This window comes from Somniosus microcephalus, chromosome 14 (genome assembly GCF_052327205.1).
Source record: "Somniosus microcephalus isolate GS21.2 chromosome 14, FLI_Smic_1.0, whole genome shotgun sequence".
Classification (NCBI taxonomy): Eukaryota; Metazoa; Chordata; class Chondrichthyes; order Squaliformes; family Somniosidae; genus Somniosus; species Somniosus microcephalus.
The window spans coordinates 88,668,388-88,682,965 of record NC_141000.1 but is presented as its reverse complement, the minus strand read 5'-3'; the positions used below and the strand labels follow the sequence as shown (position 1 = coordinate 88,682,965).

The following is a 14,578-nucleotide window of genomic DNA, read 5'->3' as shown; positions in this document are numbered from 1 at the left end:
TGCACGGTGTGGTAATGCACCACACAGACCAGAAATGCCCACGATTCATTCTATGCTGAGTTAATTGATCTCAACAGGTGGCCGTGGAGGCACAAAAACTAGCCTCAGTGCTCGAGAGATCGAGGAAGAAAGTTAGGCAAAGTTCATGATTGCTGTCCAATTACTCCTGGAGAAAAGTTTGCATGTGTGGACATTGGGCGAAGAAATTATCTCACCCAGATGACCCTTATCCAGGTGTGAGACTGAATATAGGTGTTGGCAGGCTATTTAACCAGGGAAATTTATTACACCGCAACCTGATCCTGTTCTCATTTCAGCCACACACTTGTATTTTACAGCAGGAGTCCCTTGTCTGCTTTTTCTCCATTCCCAGAAGGAATCCAATTTCGTGCCCATGCTGTCACTCTGACTTATTATTAACTCATCACTAACTAATGGTCAAAGCAGAGTGGCACCTTCCTGGTCTTGTTTGAGACCAGGTAAATGCAAGTGGTGCACTTACTTATTAAGCCATCAGATGACAGTTTCATTATTTTTATTTGATCCCTCATTACTATTAATTGAGTCATTACTATATTGATGCGACTTCAGAACCACTTTAGGAATTGCAGTATAACCCTGTCCATATAACGAAACCCCAATTAGCTTCTCGACCAGTAGAGATTAAGTGATACCAGGTAAAGACTCTGATTTTTTGTGCCTATCTGTGAAATGCCTTGTTACTTTTTTTACATTAAATACAAATAGTTGTTGTTCTATAACAGTAGTGTACAGTATCTGAATATTAATATCATCTTTTCACCGTTAGCATGATACATATGGCTTCCCAACGCAATGCACACCAAAACAAAAATCCACCAATATCTCCCATTGTTAAATATCCCTCCAATGACCATTCTACCACTTGCTGTTGAAACTTAGTACTTCAAGAATGATCACATAGGCAAGTAAAGCATTAAAAATGCTTATATGGCCTATGGAACCAGGTCATAAGATTTCAAGATAATTAAGGGTAAGGCCATTCAACCCATTTTACTTCATCTATCCAAAAATGCCCTAATTTCTGCATCCAATTGGTTCTTAAATGATTGCAAGGTTTTCATCTCTGCTGCTATATCTGGAAATCCATTCCATGTATCAGTTGTGTGAATTTCCTGATATCCCTTTTAAATGTGCTTTTCACAAGATTGAACCTGAGTTCCCTTGTCCTATTCACACAGTTAATGTTAAGTAATTTTCCACATTTATTTTTTCCATACCGTTAACTATCTTATATACCTCTATAAGATCATCTCAACGATCTATGTTTCTTCAATCTCTTCTCATAATTTAGTCCTCTGACACATTGTGGCACTTCTCTGCACTGCCTCCAATGCATGACTATCTCCCTTGTGTCTTGGTGACCAGCGCTTGATACAGTCCTCAAGCGTGGTCTGACCAGAGCACTGTTCAGTTTGATCGTGTCTTTACTCCGTTATAAGCAGCCAACTTCAGGAGAGGATAGGTAAAGACAGCAAATCTTCATATAGCTCATACCTTAGTTATTTTATTATCCCCAATGAAACAGTTTTGTGAAACTTTTATATTGCATAGAAAATTATAATCACATTATTTTAATTTGTTTTACTCTAGATCTACTTTTGCATCACACACATTCATTCATTAATATACATAAATATTTAGGTGACCCTCTTCTCGAGAAAAAGTGTTTAACCTTTATAAAGAACAGCGTTGGAAACAAATGTAGCATAATGTGTACCCCACCTCCAGCCTGATGCAGCCATTCACTGTCTAATGAAGGCACGTGCCAGAACACACACTTCCTGATGGAGTTACGATCCCATGTGATTCTGAGGCTGCTAAACAGATCTCATAAAATGGTCAAAACCCATCTATGATCAGGAAAACATGAAACTTCAGAGACTGAAATGAAATATGACAGGACCAAAAGATTGTATGAATTCAAAAGTACAAAAAGCCAGTGTCTCCCTGTTCAAAATAATATTTTTCTGGGATTTTTTCTCCTTTGCTGATATTGTTGCCTCCTCGCTTAGGTAGGTTCCTAGGTGGTGAGCATCATCTGGTATCTTACTCCAAAGGTCATTATTTGTGTTTGAGCCATGAAAGTGGGTAACACTAGGATGTTTGACCACAGAAGCATCACAACTGAAGCCTAACCTGTCCTCAACCATCTCCACACATGTACACTTCCAGGAGTGGCTCTACAATGATCAGGAGCAGAAAGACTGCCTGATTTCCCCAACTATGGCCCAGGGGTGTTCAGGACAAGTATAGCACCCCTATATTCCTGGGTAACATAGGAAACTCAACACAGACTGAACCTGGGTTCTTCTTGGTCTGTATGACTGAATACCAACACACCAGGAGAAGAGTTGTGCTGCACCAGAGTTGCTACTTTTTTGCAAATGGGCACAGGAATGTTTGAGTTCTTTTTGCTGTTGTTGAAAATTGAAAACCTTAACTCATTTGCAAGGTCATGGGTACAAAATGATGTAACTATCTGAAGAAGACTTCCTAACAGACAAATGTGTTCTTTAATAACACGATGTCCGGTATGTACTGTCCTGTTTACAAGTTATCTCCAAATTAAAAGCAATACGGTGTCCCATATATACCACCTAAGTTTGCAAGTTTTCTCCAAATTAAGGACAATGCAATGCCTTATGCATACAGTCCTTGTTTACAATTGACCCCACGTCCATTTATTTGTAATTGCCATTTTTGCAGCAGTGTCCTGAAAAAAAGTGATTGAGAATTACTTCAAAATTCTGGAAAATCTGCAAGAGAGCCTAATTATTTTGCGCACATGATTCACTTGCTGGACTCTATAGAATGTAAAAATGTTAGATTATGCACACAGGACCATAGCACTGGGCCACTCAATCTCAGCATCACGCACACTGCTGTAAAAGGGTTCCCAGTGCTTCTCCGCAGGCAGCCGACTTAGGGTGGCTTTGGGAAGTACCAGAACATTGGGGAAAAAAAATCACGGTCCATCTAATTGACCTTCTGCCATCCTGTTAGTCATATGATTCAACGATAATGGAGGTGTGAACGAATCATAGCAACAACAAAAACAACTTGTATTTATATAGCACCTTTAACAGTAAAACGTCCCAAAGCACTTCACAGGATTGTTATCAGAAAAAATTTGACACCAAGCCACATAAGGAGATATTAGGGCAGATGGCCAAAAGCTTGGTCAAAGAGGTAGGTTTTAAGGAGCGTCTTAAAGGAGGAAAGAGCAGTAGAGAGGCGGAGAGGTTTAGGCTGGGAATTCCAGAGCTTAGGGCCTTGGCAGCTGTAGGCACAGCCGCCAGTGGTGGAGCGATTAAAATCGGCGATAGTCAAGAGGCCAGAATTAGAGGAGCGCAGCTATCTCGGAGGGTTGCAGGGCTGGAGGAGATTACAGAGCAATTAATCTCTATCAATTCATCTACCACAGGCCCAGAGGTGAGGCGAGGAAAACGCCAGTGGTAGAAAGCTTTGGGAACCGTAGGTCCAAAGTAAACGTGTTCCTCCCAAGCCTGCTACACCTACCATCTCTAATTAATCATAACGTATATCAAAATATTTCCAGTTCAAGTATTTTACCTGTCTCATCCTTGGTAAAAACTGAGGCAAGAAAACTTATTGAGCACTTTTATAGCCTGTGTAGTAGCCACAGTTGTCAAGCCCTCACCCAATCCCACTTTCAGTGGTCCCACTCCATCACTTGTTTTTCACTTCTCTTAATATAACTTAAAAACGTTTTTATTATTATCCTTCACTTCTCTTGCTGTATTCAATTCAAAAATGTTCTTTTGATGCCGTTTTTCCACTCCAGGCGTGCCTTTTGTATTGAATCCATCTTAATTCTGTGCCATTTTCCTTCATGACCTAAAATGCAATTTTTTCCTTCTTTGTGAGTTGCTTAGTTGTCCCATTTAACCAGGCAGGTGTGCCTTTACGCTTGGTACCTTTGCTTTGCATGGGCACACATTGGTCCATTGCATTCAGAATCACCACCTTGAAGGAACGTCATAGATCCTCCACTCTCCGAGCCTTATTCAAACCTTCGAGGCCCACTCTGACAAGACTTCTCAAGCTCATAAAGTTGGTCCTCTTAAATTTCGGCAATTTTGTTTGGGTTTTAGTAGCCTCTCCAATTCTTATAATGTCAAATGTGATAACATTATGATCACTGGTATTTAAAGCCTCACCCACCTTTGTGTTGGAGATTTGATTACCCCTATTACTCAAAATCAAATCCAGGATGTTTTCTCCCTTTGTTGGCTCTTTTACGAACCTGGGATGGGCAATAAATGCCGGCCTTGCCAGCAATGTCCACATCCTGGGAATTAAAGCCTGTTAACTGACCATTACGTGGGGAATGGATGAAGAAACCTCTATATTCACTCTCTGCAGCACGCATGCCAATATATGCTTTGAGGTGGCGATATTCAAATTTGAGACATTCATTATCTGTAAACATTGTTGACAACAAAGTATTTGTAGCGCACACCTCTATGGGTGCATTCACACTACAACTGCATAATCAGTGCAAAGTGGTTTTGCTTTGTACCGGTGCTGTACTTATAGTGTAAATGCAGTCTCAATCCACAGTCAGGACCACACCTGATACCAGAATAATGCAAAGTGAGGCTCCTCGGAGGAGCAAGAAACATAGAAACATAGAAAAATAGGAGCAGGAGTAGGCCATTCGGCACTTCGAGCATGCTCCGCCATTCAATATGATCATGGCTGATCCTCTATCTCAATACCATATTCCCGCTCTCCCCCCATATCCCTTGATGCCTTGAGCAAGTCTCGTTCTGCTTTGTTACAGAATCAGTTTGGGTTTTAACATCCAATTTACACTGCACAAGTTTAGCATCAGTGAAAAGCCAAAACAGCTTTACACTAACACTAAACTTATATATAAATACATTTATTCCTCCTTTGTGCTGTTCACAAAATCACAATTACAGATGAGGAAGGTCATTCGGCCCATCCAAGCTCTCCCTCCATTTCAGCATCTAATTACTTCTTAAATGATTCCAGGGTTTTTGCCTCCACTACTCCATCTAGAATCCATCCCATGTGTTGATCATTCTTTGTCTGAAGAACGTCCTGATATCACTCCTAAATTTTCCTTTTGCTAGTTTTAACCTGTGGCCCCTTGATCTACTCTCATAATTTAAAACAATTTTCTGGATTTACCTTTTCCATACCATTTACTACCTTTTCTATCTCGTTATCACTTCTCAGACACCCCCTTTCAAGGCTGAGAGGCACACGTTTCTCCAGTCTTTCTTCATAACTCAAACCTCTAACACTGGGATCAATCATAGAAACATAGAAACATAGAAGATAGGAGCAGGAGTAGGCCATTCGGCCCCTCGAGCCTGCTCTGCCATTTAATGAGATCATGGCTGATCATCCAAATTCAGTACCCTGTCCCTGCTTTCTCCCCATATCCCTTGATCCCTTTAGCCTCGAGAAATATACCAACTCTTTCTTGAATATATTTAAAGAATTGGCCTCAACTGCCCTGTGTGGCAGAGAATTCCACAGGTTCACCACTCTCTGGGTGAAGAAATTCCTCCTCATCTCTGTCCTAAATAGCTTACCCCTTATCCTTAGACTGTGGCCCCTGGTCCTGGACTCCCCCACCATTGGGAACATCCTTCCTGCATCTAGTCTGTCTAGTCCTGTTAGAATTTTATAAATTTCAATGAGATCCCCTCTCATTCTTCTAAACTCTCGCGAATATAAGCCTAATCGACCCAATCTCTCCTCATATGTCATTCCTGCAATCACTGGGCTCTTCTCTCTGGTGCCTCAGTGCTTGAGTGTCTCCCTTGTGTCTCAGTGGTCAAAACTGGATACAGTACTTACGGTCTAGCCCTGTTTGGTAACGGTACCATTTTGAGTTGCTGCAAAGGGAATAGACTGGCTTTATACTGTTCACATACACATTTCAAGAGATGGCCTGGGACATTTTTCTATGTTATGGCACTATATGAAAGCAGGTTACTGTTGTTGAATGTTGCAAACTATTTCCTGGAAACTCATGTGTTAATGCACTGAGATACCTATATAGACATTCATGCACATCAGTGTTTGCGCTTTTATGTTCTGATGTTCATATAAACTACCAGGTGCATTATGGGATAGCTTTGCACAAATGTCACCTCCAGTTGGCCTTGCATCTGATGAACAATATTGAACTAATGTGAGTTCTCTAGTTTTATCCTATGGTGCTAATATAACTGGGCCATTAGATTAACCACAATCATTTAACAGACCTCTCAAGCCTCATTCATTTTTGTTTATTAATGGATTCTATTGCGACATACCTCACTCGGAAGAATAAACATATTTAAATAGTTTGTGAGCTGTCTTAGTCTGTGACGACAAATCTCACCCCTAACATTTCCTTGATCGTGATGGCTCTCTCATTTAGTAACTCTATCAATCCCAAACTATCAAATTACAAAACTACATTTCAGAGGAAGTTCTCTGGGTCAGAAGAGCAAAACCAAGTTCAGGCACTGAGGTAATTCGCTTTTGCGGGTCATTTTTTGCAGAGAAAAAACGGAAAGTGTGGTATGGAAAATGCAAAATTAGAACTGCAACCTTTAAACATCAAAATATTGAAAAATTGTAAGGCTCATGTTTGCAATTTCTCCACAAAGACTGAGACAATAAAACAGCAGGGCTAAGTCACATCGGAGATGGGTGCACAGCCTCAGACTCCAAGGCTCCAAGACCCTCTCTGTGGGCGGTGACCCTTGGCTGGGGTCTGGGCAGCGGCTCCACCACAGTAAGGCGCCCCACCTTTACACACGTGTCATTGAGTAATACAGTGTGCAGGCAGCCGAAGACAGGTTTCTGCATTTGCTCGGCGTGTGTGCTGCTCAGCCCCAGTTACTTTCTATTCGTGATCGGACACCAAACTAAGAGGAGAGGGGAAATACTTAGTCTCACCGTGTGAATCCTGCGTTGTGGGGCTCTGGGGTGGGTTCCGGCTCAGGGCTCAGAGAGACGGAGATCAGCACCAGGGAGATATACTCGGATATTCGACACTGGGGGAATCAGAGACAGCGCAAATTAGAGACTTGGGGGAGAGTTACTCGAGACGTTAGAGCTTGACTGGGAAAATTAGTGTGAGATTGCAGCGATTGGACACTAGGAAATCAGGAGAGAAAACTGGAGAGATTAGAGACTAGGGAATCAATCAAATAACTTGGAAACACTGGACACAGTGAAATCAAGAGAGACTGGGGAAATTAGAGACAAAGGCTGGAGGAACGAGGGAGAGATAAAATATTGGAAGGAGACACTTGAGGGCTCCAAGGAGGGGGGAAAGAAACATGGGACAAGACATATTGAACTGGAAGTTCTTAGCAGTGAGCTGGATGGTCCTAGTTCTGTGGATTCCCATTGATCAGGTAAAAACCTACAATCTGGGTAGGAAAAGTCCAAGAAGCTCACCTAAATGGAACAGAAGAGCATTTGAGATGCTGAATGGTAACGTCCTTTGCCAAAGACAGGTAGATCCAGGACGTATCCGTGATCTTCTCAGAAAGGGAGAAACGTCCATTGACACTTACTGCAAATACGTCTCAGGTTCAGGGCGAAATAAAGGAGACAGCAGGAAAGGTGGTCATACAGGTGAAAGGAGGGTGTCTGCAAAAAAGATTGAAGATAGGTCCAATCTGATGGCTCAGGTGAGATCTCAAGATTGTCTGGGTGCCTGGGAGTGGGAAATGCTCAAAGCATTTTTACTGACTGGTTTGCCCAAGTCCACCTTCAGTTGGTGTGATACTGAGAAGGGAGCCACACCACAGAATTTCAAACAACGTTTAAACCTGCATTTGCTATATAGAATAATAACACTGCCATTAATACAAGGTAAGTAGAAAAATATTCTGCTTTTTGGCTACATTGTCATTATTGCAAACTGAGAAAATGCAAAATGAATAGGGGTATTGTACAGTGCTGTGATAATAAGGGTAGAGTTCAATGGAGAACAAGAATAGGTTTTACACTGAAATAGTGGTTTTACCAAAGATTAGTACTCCTGAACCACACAATATTCTTCCAACACACATAATCTTGAGAGAGAAAAGAAGCAACTGCCATTATTACAAAGAAGGAATATATGAAATAATTTTTAGACATTTACTTAAGCTATACATTGCAGTTGCTGGAAAAATAACTGTTAATGAGAAACCAGTATCCATTTTTATTAACAATATGATACTGAAAGAGTGCCCTAAAATGTACGGTGTATGTTTGATTATTTACAGTATGTCTATCCTCCTTCCTCATTAAAGCACTAGCCTTGTTTATAAGAGTTAAAGATTATATAATAGAATCATACTCCACAGAAAGAGGCCATTTGGCCCATCGTGCCTGTGCTGACTCTCTGAAAGAGATATCAATTAGTCCCAATCCCCTGCTCTTTCCCCATAGCCCTTCAAATATTTCCTTTTTAAGTAGAGATCCACTTCCCTTTTGAAAGTTACTATTGAATCTGTTTCCACCACCCTTTCAGGCAGTGCATTCCAGACCATAACAACCAGACCATAAAACAAAAATATAAGTTGATAGACAAATTTTCTCCATCTCACATTGCCATACTGCCACTCACTAACTGCCATCAGTCAACACATCAGAAAAAGAAATGAGTTGGACTACATTTATTTATCCCTGACTGAGTGTGTTGGAGCGATATTTTGTTGTTTAGAAAGGCCACTGACTGGTAAAGCTGTGTTACTTCTGTTTTAAACCTTTTAGCTAGCATCACTGCAGTTTAAGTACACATGCAGAGTTCTGCTCTCCCCTAAGGAGGGTGTTGTGAGTAATGTTACTGCTGTCTGCCCAAACTGCTCTAAAAGGAGGTACTAGAATAAGCATTACAGTTCTCCTGTTTCAGAAAGGAAGGAATCTCACTGCAACAACACCCTCAACATATTGCTAAACTACAGCCAAATTGCACCTGACAGCCAGGGATGACTGGGTGTTAAAATGGACTGAGAACAATAACGCAGTTCTGTGGCCTTGTAGTTTTATGTTCAAAATCTGCTCAGTGTAAGGTAGAATTTGAACAGTAACCTTATCAGAATTTACCTTGTGCTCTTTAGTAATTCATACCTTATATTAGTCAAATATAAGTAAATATTTTTTGTTCAAGAAAGAAATGGGCAAAAAGATTCATGTGCCATTTTCATCACAGGGGCTTCACCTGCAAATGGAGCAATGCAGTAATTTGATGGCTTTGCATCATGTTTGGCAAAGGTTTTTCTCATTTGCTTACATACACTTTTTCATCAGGAGAGTTTGAATAAAAATATATAGGGCACTCCCCCCCCCCCCCCCCCCATTCTAGGCAACAATGAGAACAGCAGACTGAAGTGAGGAACTTCAATAGCTGTATTTAAACTCGCATAAAATTGTCTTGCAAACAATAATAAACAATAACTTTAAGTTGGAGTAGACCCTTGGGTCCAACAGCACCAGAATAACTGACAAGTTATTTTATTATTGTTTTCCACTTATAATTTGCAAAGTATTTGTGCCTGTATTATCAAACAGTGAGCTGGAAAGAAGCGATTGAACTGGAGTTCCAGAATTCAGTGGAGAAGGAAACGCTGAAGGAGGTCAAGCTGTTAGGTGTCTTCCTGGTGTTCTTTCTGGGTGACAAAGAGAAGGATTGGCTTCAGACCGAAGGGAGGAACTTCAGCGTTACTGTCAGAAAAGGAAAATGGTCTAAAAACAAGGTAAGTACATGTTATGCTGTCCGCTGGGGGAAAATTCCTGCCTCGATCTTCCCCTATTCCCTCATATAGACAGGGGTATCTCGAGGCTTTCCCAGAAGACATTAAGGACCTAATTTCTGGGCCTCTGGCAGTTCACGTCTTGTCCTGCAAGTAGCGAGGTAATCCTGAGGTGTTGTAAGTTTAAGGAGCACATAGAGTGACAGACAAGTGCCTATTTTGCAGCCTATCGTGTGTGTTAGTAACTGACCATGTATCGTGTAGATAGTATGTATTGGATTTAAGATTTTAACTTGATAACAGTTTCAGATATAAATTGCAGCATACATGTGAGCCACTCGGCAGTATGACCATGCAGTGTAAGTATTGCAAGGGCTGTCAGGTTGTGTGAAAGTTTTGGAAGAATGACGGGTACTATGAAGAATGTAATACCTAATATAGATTGATTAAAATCAGCACATAGTGCACTGACCACTAGGGCCAACAGACTGACAGAGAGAGAGGAAATTGTCACTGTCGAGAATTCCTATTTTTATAAAAATGGCCATGAGGGTTTTTACCTCCCCAGTGTTGAGCACATAACCCTCAGAGCTTATCTCCTATGCTCCTCTCTCAGTCCTTCTGGGCCATGTGCCCCTGCAGATGGCAGAGCAGACAGCCAGGTTGCTCCCAAACCACCAGCGATGGTTTGACTAGTTGTCATAGGTTTGCTTGTTGCAGCAATTCAGACTCATTTGGGACTCCCAACAGATTTCAACTCTGCTTGGCAATTCTCTGCAATATGACTTAAATTTGGAAATGAGATGAGCAACTTACATTTTCTGCTAACCTGAGCGTCTGGACCTCGGTGTTCTAATACACAGTGCCACTATATGATGTATGATTTCAAGGTGCAGCAAATGTGTTCTGGGCTGAGTCACAATCCTAGCGTTCTGGCGACCATAGAAAGTTAGCTGTCAGCTTGATATTAACAGCATCCTCCAATTATATTGCAGCTTTGGTTTTAACAATCTGCACTATTCTTTTATTTCACTTATGAGTCACATGTCACTACAACATTCAACTTACAATTTTCCATTAAACACCATCTGCTGTGGCTACTTACAGGAAGAGACAGGATCTCACGGAGCCTGACGTAACATCAGGCTGTAACTGAAAAACATTCCTTTTGGCTATACAATAGTCAGTGGATGCTGCACTGATGACTTGGCTCATAACTCCACTGTATAGTGTGGAATTGAGTTATAATGACCAGGAAGGCTGCAGTTCAGTTCCTGGTCTTGGCTGAGTTAGTTGACCTGAACTGAGGCAGTGGTCGGGATCCAAAACTGGCCTCAATCTCCTTGAATGAGGGAGGGGGGAAATCAGCAAGAGTTTCTGCTTCTCCTCATTATCCAAAGAGCCCTGATGGAAAATGTGGATATGAATTGGATCAAGTGACGTCTCACAGTTGGAATGGCCCACCATACATGCGAAGAATGACCACTTGGATGAGGTATCTTATGAATCTTCGGGAGAGATGGGGAAACATTTTTTTTAGGGGGGCGGAGGGAGAGAAAGACTATTCAGTGGACAATTGTGAAATTCTTTGTTTGCGAGGAACATCTTGAGAACTCGGGTTTTGCACACTCCTGCCTATGAATTAATCGCTGTATACTGCATGCTATCATGTCTTTCACAGTTCTCTAATTCTTTGTTCTTTTAGCCAGTGTGTGTTACTGATGACTCAAACTATATCCTACTGGAGCTGCCAACTAAAGCCTGCAAGTGGTTTTGCTCCGGATCCCTTCATGTTTCGATGCAGATGAGACCTATAACTGCTGATGGTAAGTATTGTTTTATTGCCGTCCTCCAAACTGGGGCCACTCTAATCTACTAATTGTTATTTTTGAAATTAAAATCTATTGGACTCCTGCTAAATCTGCTGTTCCCAGGTTGGATTGTCCAACACCCATCACAAAGCACTTTAGGGGTAGAAATTGGTCATTGTTCCGCCCATATTGGCCTTGGACGATTTTCAGGCATCCGGAGTGGCTGCCTTCGACAGGTGTTAGGACCTTGAATATGCTATCCCATCCTAGAACCTGAGCTGCCCTGAGCTGAGCTGGTGTCGGGCCTGCTCTGCATAGATTTTCCTGGCATGGATGCGGCCTAGCAAGCAGGCGTCACCAAAAAGGTGGGTACATTTTTTTTTTAACGGTTGATGTGAAGCCAGGAGGAAGAGGAATACTCCTTCCGGCTCCACAGCACTCCCGAGGGCGGCTGATGACCTGCGTTCACTCTTTCTCCCCTCCTCTCTGCCATTTAACCTGAAGGCCGCTACCAGTGAGACAAGCAGCCCAGAATCCCTCTGCTTCAAATAGACGAGCTGTCTCTGGAGGTGCCGAAAACAAGCCACAATCAGTTTCTACCCCTTAATGCACAAGAGAGAAAATACTTTATTGTTGGATGTATAAAAAAGACTGCTTGGAATTCTAGCAGTTAAGTTTTACACGCTGTTTCTCTTGTTTGTGGCACCATCTCCAAAGCTGGTAGCCTCCCCTATCTCCCCTCAGACCCTCTCTGAGCTCATCTTGTGTATGAGGCCCACTGCTTTCTTGACACCATTCTCACTAGATTGCTGACCACCTAACATCCCTTTCCTGGCCCCCATGCCAGCTGCCATTGCAAATGGTTCCCTCTCCACTGAAATCTGAAGGAAGCTGGTCAGCTACAGCCTCAAGCCTGCAAATGGAAGGTCCTTTCCCTTAATTTTTGCCTGTCACTTCTTAATCCCCTGTCCCTTCAGCCTTGCCAAAGGCTGCTTGTGGGTTGAGATTTCTTTGCAACCTTTTTGAAGACTTTCAGAATTATGCCCCCACCATTGTGATACTCCCATTAGTTGTCCCCATAACTTTAAATTTCACTTACATGCAATGTTCCTCTCCCACCAGTAGGCTGCTCATTACACTTGCCCCATTCTGCATTAGCATCTGCGAATAATGATACAAATGAGCTGACCCAAGAAATCTGAGTGTGCTTAACACATGACCATTCAGACAGGATTAGCTTGAATGTATTCTTCACCTTTCAGACATGACTTACATCAGTAGAATAAAATCGAGCCCATTGAGGCCTAAACTTGATCCGAGTATGGAATCGGTGCATCTGCACTGTTAACACTGGGATACCAGACTACCTCTAAACTGGGTATTTTCAATGTTGATCAGATACCAAATTTGTTGAATGTCTCAGCTCACCTCACCAATCTTATTTTTAAACCAACAGAAAGAAATTGGACAACTGCTTCACAGCAGAGTTGCACCAAAGCCCTGGGGGCTGCTCCATGCCAGGAGTCGTCACCACAGAAATTATTGTTTGGCTGGGATGAAAAGCGATACACACGCATTCCGCCCATCGTTCTTGTGATACTGAAAAATAGAAGATCTATCAAAAACAAAGAGCCATAGGGTGTTTTGCTGTGCATCCGCCCAAAGAAGTGGGCAAACAGTACCGGTGCAGGAGAGAGAAACCAAAAGAAGATGGGCCTGACTGAGAGTTATCATATCTGTTGTCTAAGTGTGGAGCTACACGTGTGTACAAGGTTTCATGATAATATTCTGTTTGTTTCTGAAAGATGCATGTTCATCACTTTTTATTTGCACGTGCACATCCTCACATCTGTAAATCCGTTCATTTTTTTAAATTGCTGTACCAGCATTGTGTCAGGAAAGCACTTAACAAAAACAAATTAAAAGGCTATAAGGATATTTTATGTTTGTTATTATGCGATTTGTAGACTTGTTTTGGCCTGTTACGGATGCTATTTTACAAATTCTCAGTGACTTTGAGCTTGCCAGAATCAATGTACAGGTACCTGAAAATATATTATAAAAAATAGATAATGTGGTAGGAATCAAGTATTAAAAATGAAACTGTTATTTCTGATTGGGATCAATAAGGAAAAGAACCTTGATGTGTTTGAGTTGTCCATAATTATTTGAATATGTTCTATCAAGAGGTGGACGAAGATTGTTTACAGACTACAATGTGTAGCATTTGTTTGTTCTCTACCTGACTGATTAACCGCTGTTTCTGCATTAAGGAGGCATTATGGCACGTTAGTGGACATTACTTCTGAAAAGAGAAAGGATATTAGTTTTTTTTTGTTCATATCATCTACTTAAGATAAGTGTTTTTGTGTTTGGTGTAATAATTTAAAGAAATATGTTATTCTATTGGTTCCAGACATGTCTTAAGCACTGTAATTTATTTTCTGTTGTGTCAAAAAGGCGATCCTGATTGCATAACTGAAATAAACATTGAAAGTGGTAACCATGACTGCCGTGATGAGTTGTACTTGATGTCAAACATGTCCAAACACTGTTTAGAAGGTTAATATTTTCGGCCTTGCCACGCCGTTTCTGGTGTTTAATCAGTACAAAATCGGGATATCTTTTCGTTTTAAGTAGCAAAATGGGGCAGGAGCCTTTTCCGCCAGTTTTCAACAACAAAATCAGTTCCTCCTGAGTTTCCTAATGCGATTTGACCCTTCCCGATCTGCCTGCAAAGACCCGAATGAGCTCATTATAATACATGGTAATGAGGGCCAGTCCTGAACTTTCTGGTTTTACGCTCACAATGCACTAGAAATAAGTTAGAATGAGAGATATGAGGCACAGCTGCTGTCAGGGTCAGCTGTGAGGAGTCTCTGAGCCTGCAGAGTGTGAAGAGTTTAAATACAGGAAACTCGTTTAAACGGCACCTAAATATCCGGGATTCTCTATTAACTGGCAAAACTCATACTCCGA

The 14,578-nt window shown here is 41.6% G+C and overlaps 1 protein-coding gene across 1 annotated transcript; it reads left to right on the top strand.

The window, feature by feature from the left end:
* The first annotated feature begins 6,765 nt into the window (after positions 1–6,765).
* On the top strand, positions 6,766–14,001 carry LOC147107677 (uncharacterized). The gene is made up of 4 exons (XM_086007421.1): positions 6,766–7,920; positions 9,607–9,791; positions 11,494–11,614; positions 13,056–14,001. Exons 1-4 carry the CDS (start codon positions 7,380–7,382, stop codon positions 13,235–13,237), a joined length of 1,029 nt encoding a protein of 342 aa, XP_085863547.1. The 5' UTR covers positions 6,766–7,379; the 3' UTR covers positions 13,238–14,001.
* Positions 14,002–14,578: the final 577 nt, after the last annotated feature.

Excerpts from the sequence above, each read along its gene's own strand:
- LOC147107677 (XM_086007421.1), top strand. The coding sequence starts at position 7,380 with ATGGGACAAGACATATTGAACTGGAAGTTCTTAGCAGTGAGCTGGATG. Across the intron at positions 9,792-11,493 it reads GAAAATGGTCTAAAAACAAG|CCAGTGTGTGTTACTGATGA; the intron begins GTAAGTACATGT and ends TTGTTCTTTTAG. Across the intron at positions 11,615-13,055 it reads GAGACCTATAACTGCTGATG|AAAGAAATTGGACAACTGCT; the intron begins GTAAGTATTGTT and ends TTAAACCAACAG.